General features: G+C 34.9%; 1 protein-coding gene across 4 annotated transcripts in view; it reads left to right on the forward strand.

Annotated features, from left to right (window-relative positions):
- Positions 1-24,086, forward strand: part of LRBA (LPS responsive beige-like anchor protein) — a 363,075-nt gene that overhangs the window by 76,196 nt on the left and 262,793 nt on the right. For 3 of the 4 annotated variants that reach the window (XM_052690432.1, XM_052690429.1, XM_052690431.1), the window contains exons 31-34: positions 5,997-6,127; positions 14,684-14,762; positions 15,036-15,169; positions 17,478-17,539. In XM_052690432.1, the coding sequence (XP_052546392.1) occupies positions 5,997-6,127; positions 14,684-14,762; positions 15,036-15,169; positions 17,478-17,539 (406 nt within the window). The remainder of the gene's footprint in view (positions 1-5,996; positions 6,128-14,683; positions 14,763-15,035; positions 15,170-17,477; positions 17,540-24,086) is intronic. The other variant, XM_052690430.1, reaches the window with a different exon arrangement.

A 24,086-nucleotide genomic window follows, 5' to 3' on the forward strand; every position in this document is an offset into this window, starting at 1 on the left:
CTGTGTCAGAAATCAAAACTCTCCTCATATCTCAGGGATTATCAACTTCCCAGCCGTAGCTGGAGAGTATACAGTAACAGCTATGTGAGTGAAACCTTACTGAAAGGCTGCCAGGTTCTGAGCCTTCGCAAACAGCTAGGTGAGCGTGTTCATTCCCATGCCAAAAATCTTCCCCTTATCTTATGTGAAGATACAATCCTATGATTAGTGGGTGCCAAGGGTTTATCATGATAAAGTTCAAGACTTGCATTGGCTTTTACCAGCATCCACGGGGACTAAATGAATGTTCCAATTTCAGTGAGTCCTGAAACAACGGTTTTCTTACTTAGTAGTAATCCTGTAGAAAAGGACAGGAGGCTAATGCAAACAAATCTAAATAAATTGGAAAGAAAAGCAGTTCAGGTTAAAGAAAAAAAAAAAAAAAAAAAAAAGGAAAGGAAAGAAAAAGAGAAGCAGAAATTTCAGTTGAATGTTTTTACTATGCAGTGCAAAATAATAACTTGGTCTCACCTTGCATTTACTCTCATGTTATTATTGGAAGCTGATATAAAGGGTTTTGAAGAACAGAGACTTTCAAATCATGATCTTGTATTTTGTATTAGATATCAAGTTGATTTGTATATGAATCAATACATTTTAGACTTCATTGATTTAGGCTTGAAGTATAAAAAGAGTGAAATTCTCATTGACAAGATAAAGTCCCCTAGTCACAGATAAGGACAGAATACGAGAATGTTGAATTTCTGAATTTTTTGGTCCGTGCACTGATGAGAAGTTTTGGTGCCCCGAAAATCTGCATTTTGTGTTAGTTGAAGAGTCAAGTCGTTTGAAGTCGTCTCCCTGCCAAGTTGATTTAAAGCTGATTCTTTCTATCTTCTTGTCTTTCTGCTGCCTGGTCTCTGATCTCTCATGGCTCTGAGAGAGTCTCTTATTCTTTCTTTCTACTTGGGTATTTAAAGGGACATAAGAGAATGGGTATTATCTGCAGACAGTAGAGCCTGTAGAATGATGCTGACATGGCAGGCTGCTTTCGTGACTTACAGAGTAGAGGTAAAAATAAGTCTCTGATCCTCTTTATTGGTCTTTGCTCGTTGCACAGGAGCTCGTGAGTGGTCATCATTCTGATAGCCTGGAACAAGACTGACTTCTTTTTGAATTGAAACCAGTATCCCTTGGGGAAACAGGCATACCGTCACCTATTTTGCTGCTCAGTGCTAAACACTTGAATGCTGAGATTTATATTCATATAAATTCCTGTATGTCAAGAGAAATTAGAGCTCATGTAACTATTTTTAAATTGTAGTGAGATCATCAGTTTGGCCTGGCCCATGTTGTATTAGGAATGTTTGTCTCCTGCCCAAGGTAAATCTGTTACTTAAAATACTTTTAAAATCAATTGCGGACTTGCCAACTTGCGAAGAATAAATAATTAGGAAGAATGTGCTCAAAATTTATGATGTATTTGTATACATTTCGTACTTCTTCGTTGAAACAAAGGAATCTGTGATCTTGAAAACAAGAAAGCTTTCAGTAAGTAAATCCTTATAGAATTTGGCAGAATGGATCATTGTTGTGCAAGCCTTTGTCTGTGATAGAAGTCAGCGTTCAGCTCAGTGGTCTGTGCTCATTCAGCAGTGAATAATTGTCTGCAACACGAAGGCTTCTTACACTTCAGCATAATTGGGACTAATAACACACTGACCTTCTGGCTAAGATGTATTTATGGTGGCTAATTCTCACTATGCCTGACCTACGTTTATCAGTTCACTTGCTGTAAACTCCTCCTTCAAGCCTTAAAAATTTGATTTCTAATTATAAAGGAAAACATATAGTTAGGTGAAAGAGGCAATTGGACTATCGTTTTCAAAATAGTGCTGGAGATCTGCTTGATATGTGTTAAGAATATTACGTTTTTTTCTAGTTTATTTCTTCTGTATCAGAATATTATGACAATAGATGTTATAATTTACAAATGCAACCAGAAATAATAATTAACTGAAATGCTGTTGTACTTCAGATATTAAGGACTGAAATGTGTTGATGGTTTTCTTCGATGTAACACGTCTCTAGCCACGTGTGAGGTTGCTGAATGTTGGTTGTTATTCTGATGAAATTAATGTACATTTATAGATATATTGTTTTTGTACATTTAGGTATGTCCACTCCCATGCAGTTTTTCCAGTAGTAACATTGATTTTACTTCTATTAGCATTTAATTAATCTTGTAAAAATAATAGTGATTCTTTTTAACCATTACATCTCTACCTTAATATTCAGAGAAAATACCGCATTCCTGTGCAAACAAGTAAAAATGAGAGAATTTAATGATTTGAATAAAAGAAAACGGCCAACCTTTATGCTTTGAATATATGCTAAGTTATTCACGTGTTTTTCAAAAACGTGCTTTTCCAGTGGAGATGGAATGGGAAAATGTGCGTAGAAGTAAACGTTCTACAATACTATGATGACATTACAAATACTGCAGTCATGTTCATCTATGAAATAATGAAAATATTTTGATGCTTCAGTTGATTGTTCTTGCAATACTTGAAGTGTTTTTGAATAAAGTAGTTATGGTGACTGACCATAAGGCAAAGAGCAAAAGCACATTTGGGGTTTTGAGATGTCTTCATATTGTATTTTTGGCCAATATCTGACACTTCTGGCTGTGAGCTTCAGATTTTTCCTCACCAAAGATGCTGTTTATTTTGTTTGAATTACTTCAGTTGACCTTTTAAGGTCACTGTCTAAAATAAGTTCCATTCAGAACTGGAAGTTAGAGGTAAAAAAGCTTTATGGTGAATTCTTCTATGCTTCTGTTTTCTTCCAAGGTTTAGACTTCTTAATGTGAAGCAGCTATTTCTCCATCCACTGAACAGTTGTCCTTCATTTTGTTCAATGTTTATGAAGCACAGCAGAAGTCTTTGGTCATGGTGTGTCATTAGCAGTCTCTGGACCTTTTAGCAAGTTTGAAACAGGGGACCGAGATCTAAGATAGCCTCTAAACAGAGAAATTATGGTGAAATTCATGAAACAGGTTTTTCTTGATCTAAAAGCTTAGGAAAAAAAGGCTTACCAGGCGTGAAAAGCGATCAGTTTCTTAGAAGACTTTTACTGGCAGTGTTTCTTGCACAGAGCATGTAGGAACTGTGTCTCTGCAATAGGTTTGCGCACACTAATTTGTACTGCATAGGTTCTTCTGTATTTCACAGTCTGAAGTGTGTGATTATTCATTTTTGTTCATGGGATCAAAGTGAAAGGGAAGAAGTTAGGTAATTACTGCTAGTAAGTCTGTCAACATCTCTTCCTTGTAGCTGTGTATTGGTGCTATATGCCTAGTGCTAAGTATCTTCCTTAAAGTAAATGCCATTGCTATGTACTGAAAATTACAGTGAAAGTGTTGGAATGTAATTCCTTTTTATGTTAATGATGGGAAGTAAGTTGCTGAATGAATGAGAGTGGTAGCTTAATGTGCACATTGAAATCTCTACAGATTTGAAGGTGAGAAGGTATGCAAAATATCTTAAAAGGCAGAAGGGTCTGTTGCACTCACTGCTGTCACAGCCCAGAGAAAAAATCTCTCTAATTTCTTTTTTTGAATGCACTTCTCCTTGGGTAGCTATAGAGAATCTTGCAACTTCTTGAAGGTGCTCCCTCAGTGCAGCTACGCTAAAGCATGCTGAAGGTTAGTAGAAGCTTACAGCATGGAACGATCATTGTGATCATGTGGTGTTATGCTAGAAACAGTTCAAAAAATGAAATAGGATTTCTTTTGTGTGTGCACAGACTGTTACGTGCAGAACATGTTTATTTCTGTATTTTCATCCAAAATGGGGAGGTTTCTAATATCTGAAGTTACGTCCAGTTATGTGTATCTGGTTTTTTTAAAGATGTGCATCTGAGTTGCCCTTTCAGTCTTGAAATATTAGCTGCTTCCTAGTTCTTGGGGATCTTAGTGGAACCATAGAATAGGATCTGTACCGCTCATAGATAGAGGGCACAGCCATCCTGTTTTCATGCTTCAAGAGAATTATGATAGACTTTTAAGCTGGAAACATAAGACTTTGTAACTGCAGAAGAGACTGTAGAAGGTAATTCTATGTCTTCCAATTTAAAGTTATGTGAATCGTATCTTAGGCACAACCTATTTATGCATAATTGATGTCTACAGGTGGCACCAGAATTTGTTACTAGATGTTCTGCCGTTCTGCATTGCATGCAATGTAATTGTGGGTGTAGTTGTTGACTGTAAAGAACTATTTGTTTCTGTATCTTAGTGAGTGTGCTCATTTCCAGCTCATTCATTGAGACATTATGCAATCTATGAGAGTAGACATGTATTTCTAACTTGTCTGTTTAATTTTGGTTAATATTATTGGTCAGTATTTCTTGAGTTGGTTACAAAAGCTTAAAATCAGTAGGGGAATACACCTGGACATTAATAGTGCATTTGGTATACTGGGGAAATGTCCAGATATTTACTATGTGTGGATGCATTTTCTACCAAATAAACTTGGTGAATTCCTGAACCTATCCCAGCGTTTTACAGCTTAGCAGTAACAATTTGCAGGTGGCTGATATCACACAATATTGAGCAAAATATCCCTTTGTTATACCTTGGTAACGCAGAATTAATTGGTAGTGCAGATACAATTTAGAAGACTATCTGAATAAATGAATCTTAAGAGTGCATTGTTCATTTTGGGGGGGGAAACTGACACGAGCCTATCAGTGAAATTCATTTGTTTGGGCACAGTATCTAGATTTGGGTCTCAGGTGTTGTTGCTTCTATTTTTTAGTGTATAGTTAACATTAGCAGTCACCCTTATAATGATATGACATGTAGTACCTCCAAGTACGGTGGCTGCCTCCTCCTGCCATTAAGAAGGGTTGATTTGGTCACTAACATTGTCTAGCTTCTGTGACATCCTTTGAACTGAAGGGAGTTGAATCCATTACGTTCTTCATTGTGACAAGAATGATTTTAGAAATATCTAACAGAACTTCTTGATTACTATTATCACACCTTTATTTGGGTCATTTTGAAGTTACTTTATTTAGAAAATGAATGTTTTAAGGCTATTAAGGGAATAGTTTCAGCGTGTGGTTATAGTACTGCCAACAAAAGATGTGATTAAATAAATTGAATGTTGAAGACTTCCGGCTTACGGTTAACACCAGGTAATTAAAAGTAAGCGCTGCTGTGGGAGTGCATTATATATCAGCTGTACTCTTTACCTCATTAGCTGGGTTTTTGCATGTTTATGGAGCTAACTTGCAATTAAAAATGCCTTTAACGTATGCTTAACAAGGCCTTTTAGGTATTTGGAATAAAGTGCTACAATTTAATTGAAATTTGTATGGCATAAATAGATGTCGTAGTAACATATGAGATAAATCTCCATGCCTAACTTCCCACTTCGCATCTTTTCGTCTTTAGTGCTGACTACAAGGCCTGAAATTAAACTCGCATAAAAAATGGAGATTTTCTTCTGCTGCTAAGAGTCTTTTGATATGTCAACCAAACTTCAAAGATATAAAGTTATACTCAAACTTAGGTTATTAGCTATGTGTTTATTTTTATATATTTTTATATTAGCTTTATGTGACAGCTGAATGAATGTTAACACACCAATTCTACTGGGCCACTTATAGCTATAGTATATCCTTCAATTGTGAGTTGATCATTAGAACATCAGAAGGAGTACTGTCTAGGCAACCCCTACTATAGATTTTGTCATTTACCCTTCTTGAAACTGTGTTGCACCTGAATGCTTGTTGCACAGCAATTTTGATAAACTGGCTTTGATATTAAGCTATTGTAAAAACCAAATGGCAGTGAAGTGTCCTTTTGGATAAGATAGATCACAAAAAATGAAAGTAGAGAACAAGCAACAATTTGACAGGACACAGAGGCGTATGTGCTACATGTGTAAACAAGGATTATGTGTGAACTTTCCTACAGTATTAATTTGTAACTCTTTGTCTTCATGTAGGAGTGTTGTAGTACCACCCAAGAAATCAAACATTTCCGCTACTACAGCTCCTGTGGGTATTCCTGCAAATGCTGTCAGTGTGGTTTCTTTAGATTCGACACAAGCTTCAGATTTGTCAGCTGAATCTCCTGGTAAGTGAGAGTACCCTTCCATACTTGCTTCCCTTTTCCCCACCATCCATTGTGAATGCAAATGAACAAGTTATGTGATTTCCTAATGAAAATGAGTTGTGTGTATTAAATCATTAAATGAAAATAACTGTTTTGATTAATTACTTTCAGGTGTAATATTGGCTAATATGTATTTTAACTGTTTATATGTTTGTTTTTTACATATGAGTTATTTCTAGTTCTTGATAGTTATTGCTGGTTATACGTTCTCACTGGAGAACGTGTCAATTTGGGAAGACGGTTTTTTGTAGTGTCCCATTTTGTTTCTTTTTTTCTCCCCTGAATTACGAATTACTGGAGTGCATCAGGTATAACATCTCCTAAATTATTAAGTCAGACAAAAGGGCCTTTGAGACTTCTGTATCCAGCATACTACTGTATTTGTATCTGTCCTATAATCTCCTGTAGTAGTTTATAGGCTTGCATTTGTTATCTGTGCATGTAACAAAAACCAGTACCAGATACTTCCATAGAATTGTTTGAGTTGCAAAGGACACTTAAAGGTCTTCACAGTGCTTTACAGGAAAATAAATGTGATACTGAATTAAACTTGATGAAATGTCGGTGACTTTATATTCATGAACCCATGTAAGATTTTATCCTTTTGAATGTTTTCCGGTGATTTATCACACAGATAATTTTATTATGCTTAGTTTTGATTCTGGAGATACATAAGAGCTTAAAAAAAACAAAACTGACAAAGCAAAAATGAACAAAAAAACCCAAACGCAATCTCATCTTTTTTGAATAAGAATAAATTGCAGAAATGATGTTCTATTGAAAAACAATACAAATGTTTATTAAACTTGTTTGAGGTATTCTTTTTACCTCTTAGCTGATCAAGTGCATGTCTGATCCTGTTGAAGTAGCATAATTTCACAATTCTTCTGATTTTAAAAAAGCAATCATTATTTATTAATTTGTTTGTAGTGTAAACACAATATATTATACTATTTTTAAACAAATTTTTTTGTTACATAGAATATAAAAATTATTTATAAATTGTAGGATATTTATCTGAGGGTGTGTTTTTTTAATGCTAATTAGGACTGAAAATGATATAAAAGTGCTTCCAGTACCTTTAGTCTAAGGTCAGATTTGGTGTTGCTGCTGAACTAATTGCTTTGGACAGTTCTTGCAGTAGGGACAGAAATGAGTAGGTTGTTTATAAGCAAAGTGGTCCTTTGAACCCTTAGTCTCTCTGGTTGTTCCATGTAAGATAAATGATATTTAGCCATATATGCTGTGTCAAAGGCGTGCTTTTTTGCTTAGCCCTGTTGAAGTCACAAGGCTAATCTAGGTTCTCATAATTGTGTTCATGAAGTTGAATGTCAAGACTTGAAAGTGATTTGCATCTTAATGAAGGAAATCTCAGTTTTCAGAGGTTGAACATTTTTTCCCCCCATTTTTATGATCTTGTATCTAAATTGCAAAGGTAAAAAATAGAACCCGTTCCCATGTTCTCATGTGTACAGCACATATTTGTTGTCATCTTCAGCTGCTCATTGTGTTTCATAGGGAAATCCAAAAAATTTTACCAGCCATGATAAATGAAAAGCTGTTGAAACTTAATATGTTTTTATTCTTTGCAAAAGGCAGAATTCATTTAGTGATTGAAACTTCAGGAGGCTGCTCTAGAGCAGTTTAGTAACTATGTTTGGACTAGGAAAGAATGTCGTCTTAAAATGGTAAAGTGCTGTTGGGGAAGATAGGCTCTGAGAAGTGAATCTGTTTTTAAATGTATAAAACCTGATCTACCCTGAAATTGCTTTTTAAAGTAAATTATAATGTATTAATTTCTCATCTTATTACCCAGGTTAGATATGGCCTTATTTAGTACCATTTCTTAAGGCAATGTTTATTTGCTCTTAATGGAAACAAATCAGATCAACACTGATTTTTCAGATTTATTCTACCTTCTAAGAAAGTAGAGAAGGAATACAAGTGTCCCTGTGTCTGTGGAATGTATAAGAAATGCAGACAGTAAACAATACTGTTGTGTTTGGTAACTGTGTGACTTTCAGCATGTCTAGGAGTTTTGGCAAAAATTCTGCACCTAATCTGAACAGATATGCATAAAAAGAAACAAATCAGAATAAAAATATTACATATGTTTAGGCTGGCAGTCTAACTTAGTAAAAGAAGAAGTGAAGGGTTAAATGAAATCATGATTTCAAATTAAATGTGAGACTTTTTTCCTACTAAAATAATGGCATGGAAACAAAAAAATGTGCGGAGTTAGTGTAGCTTATGTTTGTGTCGCTTAGGTAAATTGCACACGTTCAAGTTTGAAATTCAGTTCTTGATATGGGCTTTAGCTTTAATGAAGTTTAACTAAATGAAGTTTCTATGAAATTAGAATAAAAACAAAATTTTTCCAGAGTTTACATCATGTTTTTCACTCATTTTTGTCTACATGCAGCTGAGTCAATACTTCATGCTCATTTTTTTTTTAGCTAACATTTTTTGCAAGTCTGTTTACTTAATCATTAAGAAAAACTGTTCTTTGAAAACAGCTGAGCCTGGCACTATATGTAATGAGTATAAATTGTAGGCTTTCACATCTTTACAAAAGTTATTTATTAACGACGTTACTACATTTTAAAATAAATTTCAGCTGCTTTTTCTAAGGTAGAAAATGTTTTACAAAATGTTTGATATGCATTTGTATGATACCTTTCAAAAAGCAACTAAGCTTTACATGTAATGCCTTGTTGTGTAGACTTGCATTGCTTTACTCAAAAACAGATGAAAAAGAGGTAAAGACCTAGAAATAAAATGAAACAGCAAGTGACAGTTTTTTAGCTGTAAGATGTGTATAAGCATAATATGGGCATAAGTTCTAGGTAGTATGTGAACATCCTCCACCTACAGGTGCGGTACCAAAATTGCATGCTGAAATATTAGTCCATATCGTTTCAGAGGTGTCTGTTCATGTTTGTTGTGTGATAGAATTGATCTATCTCCTCACCAGTATTTTTTCCTAGAGTTGCCTAACTTGCCTATAGCTCGAAGTCTGTGAGTATCTCAGATATTTGACCCTTAACATTGTCTGAAGCTTGCTGGACTTTATATCAAGTGGATGTGACATGTCCTGGCCTACCAAATATGAGGTGTTGACAAGTTAAAATGATAACCATCTCAGCTCGCTCTATTCCTCTGATACTCTGAAAGAGGGTGAAAACATGATTTGGCCTCAAACAGTGTGTCCTTTTAGCAGAAGCTTCTTCCCATTCTCTTACTCAAAGCACTGAATATTTCAGAGCACAAAAAAAACCTCTTTCTGTATACAAATCTGCCCTTCGTGATGTAAACTTGCTTTTGAACATTTTTACGATGTCTCATATCTGGGCACATCTTTTGCTGAAATTTCTATCCCAGTTTTTTTGAAAGATCCTGAAAATAAATGGAGAAAACAAAGGCTCTTCTTAGCCCTGTCTTACTGAGGGTGGTATTGAGCAAAAGAGCACTGTTACCCAGGGAGCAGGAATTCACTTGAGTTGTTTCTTCTTGGAATTTGCTTAAGGCAGAAGGTGAGATTTAATATTTTACACACTAAGTGCCCATGAAGGGCCATTGGGAAGGCAGGACTTGGTGAAGGTGTCTGAGGTACTGTAAGTGTGCTAGTAGGGTGCTTGTATTTCTGTTTGCTCCCTAGTTTTCTTTCTAAACATCTTAGTTACAGTTGCAACGTTCTGAAGTAGTATGAATTTCTTTTGAATGATTTGGCAGTTTTCTTTCCAGCTGTTTTCTGTGATGCTGAGTTTCTCCATTTGTATACTTAAAGGATTGCGTATGTGTGTTACTATTGTGGTGTGATTTTGAGGCTTTTGAATAATTGGAAAATGCTTGTTCAAGTGTCATTTTTACGAAGAAGGAGTATGAAGGGAAGAGGCAAATGTGCATTGTGTCTTGTCCTTACTGGCACTCCCAAGTATAGAAAGCACTGAGAAGTTCCACACAGTTTCTGTTGTTTGCCTCCTGTCTGTCTGCTTGTCCTGAGTGAAAGCATGGTCTGTTCCTCAAAGTCTGAAGTTATAAACAAGGCCATTTCAAAGGCTGAGGTGAAAACAGGCATAGGTACTTGGATCGAAGCTGGGAATAAGCACTAACACGAGGTTAAAAGAAAGCATTTGTGAGTCCATCCTAGTTCTACGTGTTGGAAAATGTACAATTTCTCCCACAGTTGCTTTTGCAAAGAAGAATGGTGTTCATTGGTTTTTATACTGAGGTAAAAATATCTTCACGTCTTGCAGTAAGGTGGGAGACAGGCGCAAGTTGAAGTGCACGTGAAGTGAGTTACTATCAGTGCAGTAGTAATTCAAGAAACCTATTGAAATAAGTATTTCAAAGAGCAATTGAACTCGACAGTAACAGTAGTTGAAGGCTAGTTACCAACAAGTTTGATGGCACTTAGAAAATAATCCGAAATGTTAATGACATGCAGCAAAATATTTGAATGCTAATATGAAAATAGTTTTAGAACAGCTTCTCTTCAGAATGCACCATTGTTTTGTGAAATCTGTTTTGGTTTAACCTGCAGACATGTTTATGTAACAGATAGCTTATATTAGCTTATGAAAACTTTTCATTGTAGTCTTTCATTTTACGCTTCTAGCCTGGAAGTGTATTTTTGAACGAACTCATGATTTTACCAGATATTCCTTTCGTAAAAGGCATCAGTATATTTCAGTATGTTAGATCAGTTTTGCAAAATTAAGAAGTGTAATAAGTCATTTGTTTTTTGAGTTGTCTGCATCCTCCCAGACCGAAGTATGTCACCGGCTGTTTCTGTATTGCCCACACGTATTTTAAATGCTTATGCTAAAGCATTAAGATCTTACAGAAGGAGTTGCTTTAACAATATTTTATTGCTGGAAACATCATTTGTTTAGACCTTTGGGGACCTTGAATAAACAATAAGGTTTCACTGCAAGGGTGCTAGACAGATGATCTATTTGCATTTTCTTTTATGTCCTTGCTAATGTCTGTAAAACTGTCAGTTTGAAGGAGCCAGTTTATCAGTGAAAGGATAAGGAAGAGATAAGTTGGTTTAGTTCCACATGTTTGAAGTAGCTACTGCACTTACCCACATGTGTGTTGTGGATGAAAATATGCTACTGAAGTTTTTTTTCTTAAAGCTAACATACTGGCATAAAAAGCCATTTTTGAGTCAAAGTCAGAAATAAAAGATTTTCACAAAACAAAAATGAAATGCAAATACCACCATGTGTACTGATCACATCTAAAAATCTCAGCTGTGATAAATTGGAGATGCACTCTTTATAATGAAATGTGTCTGAGGTTAAATGTGGGTATAGGTGATGATAAACATGGAGAAATGTAAACCATAAATATCATTACATAAGCTTAAATTAGAATATCAGTTTGTGTAGATGCCTCAATTCCTTACTTAAGCTTTTTTCAAATTCAGGTTTTTCTAGCGCTCTTTTTTTGTTCTGTGTTTTAAGATTGATATTAACTTAATATTTATTGGTTTTCCATTTACATATTTAGACCTAGTTGTTCTCTACTAGGAAGTTTGTTTCGATTTCTAAAAAGAGTAGTCATTCTCTCCTTGTTGGTCAGACAGTTCCTTCACCTGTCAAAATTTTTGCCAATGCTATTGTGTGCTTCAGAAAAAATAAATAACCTAGTATTCAGTGCATGTCTCTTTATTAGCCTCATGATGGCTATTATGCCTTTTAATTGTCTTAGCAGATGTTTTCCTTGATTTTCTTTTTTTTCCTTCAGTTATTTTACTCGTGGCCTAAATGCTGCGCTGAGTTTCTTTCATCTCATTTAACTGTAAAACTCCTGCCATCCTGCTGCACTGCTAAAGCCTTTTTTTGATTTTCCTTTTATTTTTGATGACTTTGACGTACTCAAAGATTAGTGGATTACAGGTCACAGATTTATATATAGTAAAAAGCCTGGATGCTTTTATACAACAAAATATTCTTCTGTCTGCTTGTTGAGAGGACTTCCTTATTTTGGAGGCTTTAGATATAATGTCAGTCCTGTATTCTGTTCAGCTTCCCCAGTCAGTGTGCAAATTTCAGCAGACAGACAGTGTATGGGCTGAAGTCTGTCACTAGGCACTTATGTATTAAGTTGAAGCACTTTTTTTTTTTAGTGAGTATAGAGATGCTGGGCTTTAGAGAGAAAACTGAGAATTGTATTTAAATAATTAAAATATGTAAGTTATGACTAAAATGAGTTTTCAGGTTTCAATACAAGAGGTAATGGGGAAAGAGATATTGTGTATATTTAGGTATGAATGTATGTATAAAAAAAGTATAGTTACTATCAGTATGTAGCTATTATCTGTAGTTATGTACTACCCTGTTAAGAACTTTTGAATTGCTGATTTATTTTTATTTTTGCTTTCTGTGATATTCAGCTTATTTATTTATTTAAGTTAATATCTTTCTGATTTTCAGAACATAATTTGAATGCTGCTTCTTTGGAAAGACCAAAATGTATTTAGATGGTCTGTCTGTGTAAAACCTAACTTAAAAAAAAAAAAAAAAAAAAAAAAAGTGTTATATCTATGAGCGCTAGTTATCAGAAGTACTTAAGAAGTCAAAATGGAAAAATATTCTAGCTACTCCCAGTGAATCCAGTTGTCCCTCTGAAGCGATATATATTGATTTGCCTTGATTATATACATTGTTTTGGAAAGATCATGTAGAACATTCACGTTCTACCTTACTGTCACCTAATGCTTTGTTCTGTACTCTTTCCTCTCATTCTATATAGCCCACCCAAAGTTGTTTTTGACCATGTCATCCCACACAAAAGCCAATATAAGAGTTTCATGTTGAATTTATGAAAAGAGTGATTCACATTTGCACTGAAATCTACCTATGAAGAAAAAAATTGAAGGAGAACTTAGAATTTTGATGCATTGTTTTTTTTAATTAGTTTCTATGTTGCTTTTATAATGTGACTAGGGACAGACATGTCTTACAATGAAAAATACATCCTTGGGGAATAACGTATCAGTGTTCTGGAGCAGAAGTTTGAAATGTGACAGGAGAAATAACCTTAGTATCAAGGATATATGCTTTGCCTTCTTACAAATTTATTCCACTTCAGTCATGTAAAAGAACATTGAAAAGTTGTAGATGACAGGTTTTGGTTGGCATTTTGAAGGTCTTTGCAGCATAGTTTCACAAAGGCTGTGTTTAGTTGACCACACACCATTGTAGGTAGGGTGATTGGGAGTTTTTCTGCTGTCACTGTTCTAAGAAGGATCAGGTCTTTGCTAAGCTAGATATGGGAACTACTATGATTAAACTGTTGTTTCATGCTTCCTTCTGCTGCCCTACTTCAGCTGCAGTGGGATTCTGTAGCTGTCACACTGAGAAGAAAGAGGAATAGGACAGGGCCTTAAGCTGGAAAGAGACAGAAGTGCAGATGGTCTAAAAGTGGTCATTTTCCTCAGCATTTCACAGAAATCTGTTTGCTAAGATTCATTCCTCTCTATAATTTGAAATGCAGTGTAAGATTTGTGAGTTTCACCATTCCTGTTCTGGCTGCAAATACCTGTGGAATCTCTGGCTGTTCTGCTTAGCCTCTGTCTATCACTGCTGACACCAAACCAGCAAACCACACTGCAGTACGGAGTTTGTGTTTCTCTTTTCTTACTGGGCAGCATTTACTACCTTGCTGATGAAGCCATGTAGTGTTAGTTTGACATAACACAATTGTGTTTTTTTGTTGTTTCTTTGTTTGTTTTTTAAAGTGTAGGGCACGTAAAAGACTCAGTCTTCACTATTAACCTGTGAATAATCAATGGGAAACAGTTAACTCATAAATGAAGTTATACTGCTGCCATCATGCTAATAAAGTTGACGGTGCAATGGATAATTTTATCATAGCTGTCCTTGTCAGAATCCTTGTGTGGCAGTGCTTAAAACTAGACACACTGGTTTTGTATTCTGCCTTATCAGATGCATTGGTAACACTGGTAACAGAAAGTAAAGGGTTTCCTGTTAATTAAAAATTGGCGAGCACTTCAAGTAACCAAAAGAGATGCTTGAAAATGTTGCAATTTGGCTTTATGTTAGTATGTATTAAATTAATAGTAGTAGAATATAATAGTGCATTACAGGAGTATTAGGTTATGTAGGTCATTATATGCACTATCTGTTTCAGGGTTGCAAGTGTTAAATTTATTGAGACTTGTGGGTGATAAGGCCAGAAAAGATCAGTTTAGTCTGAGTTCCTCCTTAAAGCAGTTGGCAGGGGCTTCAGCGCGTTACTTTCTGTTTATGCTAGAGTAGCATTTTAAAAGCTTACTAGGACGATATTTGGTAAGTACAAATGCAATTAAATAAGAGTCTTGTGGCAAATCAAGTTTGTGGTACAGAGAGGTTGAAGAGTTTATCTAGTCCCACATGTACTTGAAAACAATCGCTTCTCATAATGGAGTGTGAGACTTAAGTCTGATCCAGATGTATAACCTCTTATGTGTTTCTTATACCATTAGTTTCTTATTCTCTCTTGTAGGAAGGCGTTCATCAAATTCAAAACTGCCATCTGTCCCTACGGTTTCTTCAGTGCCTGAGGATTCTGCTTCAAATATGAGGTAAATTCTGTAATTGAACATGCGAAGAGCTGTGCTGTGGCTTACATTTTGATATTCCAGTTGATAATCCAATTCCACATTTCAATCAAAATCAATTAAACTTCTTTGTTTTAGGTTGTTCTGGGTGATCAATATCTAATCAGGGCTGGGGAAAATATAAGTGTTGGGATATTGATACATCTGTATCACTTTGACATTGGCAAAATTCTGTGCTCCTTTCTGCAGAATTTCTCCAGTGTTTTGTTTTGTTAATCGTATGTGTCTTTTTACTAGTATTACAGACAGACTTGAACATGCTTTGGAAAAAGCTGCCCCACTTCTGAGAGAGATTTTTGTGGATTTTGCTCCGTTCCTTTCTCGAACTCTTTTAGGCAGCCATGGGCAGGAGTTGCTGATAGAAGGTACAAGTAAGTTTCCATTAAGAACATATGCATTTGTTTTGTTTTGTTTTTTAATCTTAGAGACTCAAAATGTCTGTTATCACTGCTGGTGCTGCCCTAGAAACTTTCTTTCTGCCTTCCCTTGCAACTGCCTACTGGATTTTGCTGCCTTTCCTTTCCTCTGTCTTAATTCCTCAGCTGGAGGTCATTGTCACTGCTACCTCATCTTTCCTGTCTTTGCGCTACTTCTTTGCCTATATCTCATCTGATAGTTTCCTATTTTGCATGAGGTCAGACTAACTACTGTCCTATTCTAGTTCTCTGATTCTTCCAGGGAATTGTATCAAAAACCTGATGTCTGAAATATGTCATGCGTGCTTTACAAAGACAACTTTGACCCAGAATTAAGCGTAGAATGTAGAAACGTAAGGATAGAAAGCCTTGCATTTTCATGGTGTTGCCGTAACAGCAGGTACATTGTCAGAGGGTGTTATGAAGTATCTCTTACATGAGAAACTTCTTATGTTGTTTTGATTTCTCATGGGAGGGCAGTAGTGAAGGTAACAGGAATACATTGAGAAGAATTCTTTGTCACTTCTCAAGTGATAAAGATTCAAGTGTACAGCAGTAATAGTGACTTCTCCTAGTACTGAATGGTTGAGCTTGAGAGGGTCTGAGTTTTCTTTCTACAGTTGAGTTTCTGTTTTTTTCTAAGAACAAGGCAGAGTCCTGTGAAGCAAAGGTCAGTGTTCTGAATGTAAGAAGTCATATTTATTGGAATAATTTTGATATAATAGTGAACATGAGTGTTTCAGATTTTTCTTAATTTTATCATATAAAACTGTTTTGCTCACCCATTTTTAGAGCAAAAATGCAGCTTTTGTCCAGTTGCAGCAGTGAATTGAATTAGGCCTTGAGCTTGTTTTGACTTCTAATAGTTAAGTACTCACGTGCTGGAAGCTCAGGGCTGATAAATTTGTGTTGACGGCTTATATTTGAGCAATATCTGTAATAGGTAAAGTTTTAAATTTGCTTATTTCCTAGGTTTGGACAGGCATCCTGCATATAGTGCTGACTAATGTCACTGTTGCCAGAATCACGGTTAGCGTATCAAACACAAATAAGTGTTTGTATCAGGCTTGATGTTTAACTTCACTGAAGTTACTTGTTTTAAGAATTAAACTTGCCTTTTAGGTATTAAACCTGCCTGCCTCCCAGGGCTTTTATGACAGGGAAAAGCCTAGGAATTGTCACACTAGTATTCTCTGTAAGACTGAACAGGATAGAGTTCTACTTTTGATTATACATATGGAAATTGCCTTAGCTTATAAATATTTTAATTGAAGCTGCCTTGTGAACAAATTCATTTCATTTGTTTAACTGGAATAACAGATTTTTTCTGAAAAAGCTGTTTACCCAGGGAAATGAGTATCCTACTTGTATTTTCTTTGTTCCGTCGATATGAAGAATCTGGTTTCAAAATTCTCTTTTTCAAACTTGCTGATTTTATGAAAATATTTTGACTATAGTATAGATTATACAGAGAAATATATATATATTATATATTATATATTACATATATATGGATTTTTATATGATATATCCACAAAAATATATTGTGGATTTGAAGGCTGAAAAAAAAAAAAAAAAAGAAAATGATTGGGTTTGAGTAGGCAAAAATAAACAAATAATTATTTTTGGCCTAAAAGAACAGTTGTAGACTAATCCCAAACATTGTGCAAATGCAAATAATAACAGTAGTCAAATTAGTTTATAAACAATTGAGAATGTATAATAAGTTGCTGCTTGCACTTCTGCTAAGGTTTAGTGTGGGGTTAGGGGTCAAAGCACTAATAAGAGTGTTTGGGATGTCTGCTGCCATGGAACAAAATGGAAACTTGATTGATAGCTGGGGGCTGAATGTAGAACGTGCAGTGGAGAAAGCAAAGGTCATAAAGCCATTTCCCTTCTCTGCATATATAATGACCCAATCCTTCAAGAAGAAGCAAAATGTAGATACAGTGGATTTAATGTAACATATGTTAACCATGGTTCTGATCATTTTGAAATTCAAGCATTTATGAAACTCCCAATAATGGAGGTAATGTATTACTATTAGCTGCATCTTTCGATGCGAAGCATGGAATGTATGGTCTCCCTCAGAAAATTTTATTTAATGCTGATAAAGTACAAAATTCTACTGTAAGTGGTATGAGAATGTCGGCTTTCTTTTATTGTTGGGATGCTTCTATTGCACATTACAATACTTTGTTTTAACAAATGATGCCAAATAAACTTGTTTTTATGTCTAACATTTTTGTTTTTCCTTTTGTAGGCCTCGTGTGTATGAAATCTAGCAGTTCAGTTGTGGAGCTGGTGATGCTTCTTTGCTCACAGGTGAGATCTATGTAACATCTGAATTGTTCTTTGAACACAATGGAATTTGCTATGAAAAATTTACTTGAAATTTTAGTTTCAATTTAAAATTCTGTAATTATTTAAAAAATATGAGATGTAAGGTCTTTTCTCTTACTAAAAGCAGAATTTTTTTTTAATAACGATTTTGATCTTTCGGTCAGAGAGAGAAGGTACCAAAGGCTTTATGTTACCTTACTGTTGTGTGTTTATATAACCTTGAATTTGACATGCCTAAGTATTTCTGTACTGTCATTTTTGCAAGATGAAATAGAGTCAATGAAATATTAAGGATATAGAAACAGATTGATATCTGCATCTTGGCATGCTGAATCCTCTGGGATGTGTGGAATTTTTTCTTTTGTGTAGAGATTATGAAATGAGTGATAAATGCTTTTGAAACCCTGTCATTCTTAATTGATTTGACGAGCAATAAGAATTGGAGGAAAATGTAAAAGCAAATCCTGGTTGTCAACTGGTACTTTCTCCGTTTCTAAAAGCAAAGAAGTTTTAGATATTTCAGATGCAATTTCCATATTCTTAAATTTGTAGAATAAGAGACAGAGCCCAATAGCTTTCTCAAAATTATGATCAAGGAATGTTATGCTATATTAATTGTTTTTTCTTTTTGATTATTGCTTTCTTTTTTCTAATTAAATGGAAGAATGTTTTTATTGAGCCTTTCTTTTGGTGCCTTAAAAATGATACCTTTCTGGTAGTAAATTCCCCTACTTAAAACTTTAAAATAGCCTTTTTTAATGGGAATGGTATTGGTCTAGAGGTCAAGGGTTCTGACCCATTTCAAAACCTTTGACCTTCATTTACAGCCCTTATGGTTTGCTTGCCTGACGAATAAGGATAATGCAAAATTAATGTTTCTTCACATCGATTTATTCGTTTTAGTGCCTATATTGCCAAATTTATTTAGAGTGTGCTGATAGACATTTCATGAATACAAATGAAAGAATCATAGAAGGTGTGAAAAATCGGTAGTCTGCATTGTCAATAAAATGCAATAAGAACAGTTACTTCTGGAGATTACACCTAATAGATTTTACAATGAACTAGTGAAGAGTACTTATGTTTTCTAGTAAGCTTATTACTAATGAATGTATGTAGGAATTTGCTCCTCCGGTTTTCCATTTTCTTTGGAAAAGATTGCTTTTATTCTGAAAGAAATCTTATAGTCCTCATGGAAATTCTGGAATTTAGGGGTAGTTATTTTACGTATTGCAATGCTGGAAGCAGGCGTTCATAAACTAGAGAACATGAACTTGATACTGATATGCATTAAAAAAGATTCTTCACCACCAATAAATCTATATGCAAGTTTTAATGTTGCTCATTAATGAGTAAAACTAGTTGAATACAAGATATTTGTCTGAAAGCGCTGTATTGCCATTGAAAAAATTAGATTTTGGTATCCTTTCTCCTGGTTTCAGTAATTAATGATTAACCTTTCCTTCTTTTTAGGTAGAATAATCTAATCTTTTCTTTAAAATCACGTGTCCTTACTGTGCATCACTTGTTTGGTTGTGGGAAGTGGAAGGGATAAGAAATAAATGACGTGCTCTAATGCATCTATTTGTCATACGTGTCACAGTGCCATTTAATACTAATTTAATCAAATTGAGGATGTAGCGATTGCTTAGTACTGCTGGTTACTGAGACTGAGGTTGTTCTTGCTGAAATAGTAGAAATAAACCAGTAAAGTCACAAAGACCTCAGAATCTTTTTTTAAGTTGCATAGCAGCTGTAGTTTTTGGCAGAATATGAAAAATGATGTGAGAAATGAATCTAAAATTAGCTCCAGATGTATACAGATTGTTCTGGGGTGATAATTACATTTTTCACTTTGAATTTTCCTAATTCAAAGAGGTCAGCATGGCAATCACAGAAGTGATTTATTTTGTTAAGAAGTGAACTGTCTTTTGCTACATGAAAGCTTGAGAGATATGAAATTGAATTTCAAGACGACGGTTTACAGATACTGGGAGGAGATGGGATTGAGCTTGATTGATTTTTTTCCTTTTTTATTTTTTTTTTGACGAGATAGGGTGGGAAGGGAAGTGATATCCTTTTGCTAAAATTTTAATTAATTTTTAAGAGGAGATGGAGAGGATGAAGTGCCAAAGATCAAAAGATCAGGTCAAAAACTAGTTTTTAATCACATAAATAATGTGCCATAGTTACAAAGTAAGTATCTGCAAATTTGATTTAAAACTTCACAAATTTGTCAGCCATCATTTTATGAAACTGAAAGAGTGTTCTGATTAATTTTTTTGGTGTTTTTATGTTAACCTCTTTCTGAAAATTTGTTTTAAACATCATATTTTTGTTGTAAGTTCTTGATTTATCTTTTAAAATGTATTTAGTTAGATTTGTCTGAAATATATATATATATATTTTTTTTAGTAGTTCAAAATAGAACAACAAAGTCTCCCAAGTAACTTTCCCCACAAGAACAAAGCAACTCCTCCGGTTAAGTGATTAAAAATCTTAATAACATATTTCGATTCAAGTATTACAGTGCCTTGTTAATGATTTTTCTCTTGGAAAGTTTGTATGTTCAGACAAGTGGAAAAAACTTCACTACTGGGTTTTGCTTTCATGTTTATATTTTGATGTATTGTTTTGTGGTTTATGCAAAGTAAAAGAAGAAACAGGTGGTTTGCGATGCAGACAAAAGGCTGTTTCTAAGGTGAAAACAGTTGTGAGTTTTTGATAGACACGCTACATTTTCAGACATGTCTGTGTGTATACTTACATTTATATAAATCTATCATAAAGAAATCCTTCATTTAATATTACTGCAAAGTGTTCCTGCTTATTTGACATTAATATCATTTTTGAAAGAATCCACGCTGCATTCAAGGCCACTTTATGAAAGCGTTGTGTTGCTCATCCTAATTCAGTCTGACACACATTCCAATAACACTACCTCCCTTCTAGGGTTTAAAACGAAATTTATGGCTGGGCATTGTGAAGTGCATCATTTAAAAATGGTTTCAACCCAAAACATCTAATAAATAAATAATGTGTATGGCTACTCAGTAGCAGACTTTCCAGACTAGAAATCATTCCATCGGATACTCAACAGTCCACTATCGGAGAGGGCTGTCAGATAAATCTTATAGTAGCTGTATTCATGTCCTGTAAATCACATGTTATTGTCTGAGCCTTCTGCCAGGTCATCTATTCTTTTCCCATTTATCAGAAATGCATACAGTACAGTGAATCTAGAAGCACCATGTAGGCTGGTATCCTGTTGGGGTGATTAAACAAGCTAAATGAGTGAGGTCCTGTGTCTAAAATCCCTTTTAAATGAGTGACATCAGGATGGTAAAGATGTTCGCACGCTATTGTAAAGTAAGGCTTCTGTTTGGAGAAACTTGATGTCATCCCTGAAAAAAGCATTTTCATATAAAATGCTTTTTCTCTAAACTAAAGGGGCACGTGTATGCTCATCCATAAAGTAAATATGCTACTGTGTGTCCTTTCGTTGGTCACTTGTTTCCTTGAGCTACTCCATCAAAACAGGGAAAACTGTCACCTTCCCTGCTCTCTCATGAAGTTTCTAAAACGTATTTCTGTTACTCACGTATGTGAAATGTTTGTTCTATTATCATAGATCTGCAGTGAAAAGATGCAATAAATGGTGAATAAAGTTCTCTATAATTCTGTGATGCTTTCTAATTTAAAGAATTGGCAATTCTTGAAAAATTCTTTATCCTTTTTTTAGTAGATGGACTCAACTGTCACTGGAATATATGTAAGAAAAGTAATTAAGTTCTTGTCAGATTTGTAGTTTGACATGAGTGCATCAAAGTTTTCTAGATCATAAAATAGACTTATTCATACTGATTCAAATAATTTCTATAACTGGTGGTAAGCCATCCAACCTTCAAAAAAAGTTTAGGAAATAAGAATTGATGAATACTGCATCGTGTTTTTATGCTTCCTCCTCCTCCTGACCTTCTGATACCCTGCTCGCTGGTAGGGTGGGGTAAAGTGCTTCTTGGGTCCTCCTGCTCCCTGTTGTTTCAAAGGGACAGGTTTTGCAAAAGCAAGACCAATATTTGGGTACATTTAGTCTCTAGGCTTTTTATCTTCTGTAAATAGGGCTGTGGAGTATTGCAGTACAACTGCGTAGTTGTAGCTATTGGATTTATATTGAATCTTCATCAAATACAGTTTTCATGCGGAGATGGGGAAGAGGAGCATAAACTCATATTCTTAAAGTATTTTAATGGCATTGTATCTCTTACTCTGATAAGGACTTAATTATTTGAACAATACCAACAAGTGCACCCTTGAACAAACAGTAAAGCAGCATTTACCCCAAGAAAGTGTAATATTATGGTATTTAAGATATTGGTTTTTTTGCACACTTTTTGCGCGCCATTCTTCGCCTCTGCCCTTGTGCTTAAATGTTTGTAAAATATCATAGGATCTTTAGGCTTTTCTGGATATTCTGTACACAGAAAGCTTTGTATTGATGATCCAAATTCATTATCTCAGGAATAGATTTCTGCACTGTTCTAAAATGTGGTAAACCTTTTCATTACTCAGAGTTTTTAGGTGTTCTAGAAGATGGAGGATTTTCAGTTATTGCACAGAATATAACAGAGCATATAGTGTTGCATTGTGATCTGCACTGGTTTCTAATTTACTTTTAAGTGCAATTTCATTTGGATAATTATAGCGATTGTTATTAAGCTTTAAATGAATTGGATATAGGTTATCTGTAGAGCTGCATCACTGTGATACAGTGGTAGCTGAAACTAATGAAAACACCAAAACTCTAACAGTGTTCTGGAATAAATGCTGTTTGAATTCTTTTTGTGTGCCCCACTTGTTAGGTGATGACATAATTATCAAGATGATAATTTCCCATCTAATTACATTGGGTTCTAATAGCTGAAAATTATTTATAAAAGGATCTAATAATCCTTTAGGTCCATGATTTGAAAACATGTGCATCTTAGTATAGAAATCAAATTTTGTATAACTTCTTGCTGGCAAATGACTTTCAGTCTGTTTCAGTGCAAGTACTAATTTCATTTTAAAGTCACTTGGAATCTGTAGCAGTTTTTCCAATTGTTTGAACAAGAAAGGCTTTGTTTGTATCTTTTCTTACTAAGGATTACAGTTTGGATAGCATAATTCTGATTTAAAAAAAAAAAAAAAAAAAAGATGAATGCAGCTGTATTTGATTAAAAAGAAAGCAAAGCACAACAGCCAAATCTTGAATGCTAATTTGCCTTGTGATGAAAATAATTAGAAACAAAACTTGGTTAGGCAAATAGTAAAGATTAATGACATAACAGATAAAATAGGAAAAAGGACTTCCCAAAGTCTAAATTGTGATGTTCACAATAAGGTGCTGGATCACTCATGCCCATAGGTGTTTGCTTTGTGTTGTTAACTTTCTTTGCTGTGTTATGAAGTGCTCGGTGTTTCCAGTTTAGCCTGAGCGTTGTACTGAGGTGCCCAGAAAAAACTATCATCCTCAGGTGTGCCAGAGACTCTGTATTGTATGTTAGTCGGTTTGTGCCGTTTTGATTAATTGGAAGATTGAAAGAAAATCTGCCAGCCTAGCTTTCTGTAGGGATGAAATGTCTTGCTTCCTTCCACAGGCTGTTCAGTATCATCTTATTCAGCTACTGATTGTCTAGATTCTGAAGCTGTCTCAGATCTAATGCTGTACCAAATAAAGCAAGGCATAATAATAAAGCTGTGTATGGAAACACAGGATTGCCAGGCATTTTATTAATTGCTATTTGGGTGGTGGTTGCAGGATTCCTAAGGCAGTTTTTTAACAAATATTGCACGGCCACTGTAACTGGCACACAAAATGAAAGATACTCATCCTGTCTTGAAGATGCTCTTGGATGACAAGTATTTGGGACGTGTCTTTTGAGTTTTTATGTGCAGTGCTGCTTCACGGTATTTTTAGTGCTGTAGTTGTTTTCTTATGAGCTATCTCTTGAAAAGTTCTCCTAGTTATTACAAGGGCTGCTCTGAAAGTAGTGCCTCCTATTTTATTATCTTGGCCCACAACATGATAGTGTCAGAAGTGGATGTTGGTATGTTGGTAGAGGCTGAAACCTTCCTGCCAGTTTCCCATTCTGATAGGATTTCCAGCTGTTTTTGTTTATTTAAATCCTTTTCTTTGAACTGAACTTGACTGTTAGAACTTCATTCTTAGCTGGAATTCCTGTTCTGTTCTAAATTGCTTGAAACATATCTTCCTTAAAAACAAAAACAAAGAAACAAAGAAACCTGCATTGAATTCAATGGAATTAACTGACGAGCTGCTCTAAGCTAAGAAATAGCAGTTTCTGAAGAGGAATTTTTGATAAAAATCACTAATGAACACACTAATTGGATTCCACTTTGGTTTGATACATTTATGGTACGTTTCAATTTTGTCTTTTTTCTTAGTGTAGTTGTTGGCTTTGTCAGTAATGTGGTCTGTTTGCTGTTAGTGTGGCTTACAGATCAGGAGCTTAAAGCCACTGTGTCC

This window comes from Tympanuchus pallidicinctus, unplaced genomic scaffold, assembly GCF_026119805.1.
Source record: "Tympanuchus pallidicinctus isolate F22 unplaced genomic scaffold, pur_lepc_1.0 scaffold26, whole genome shotgun sequence".
NCBI lineage: Eukaryota > Metazoa > Chordata > Aves > Galliformes > Phasianidae > Tympanuchus > Tympanuchus pallidicinctus.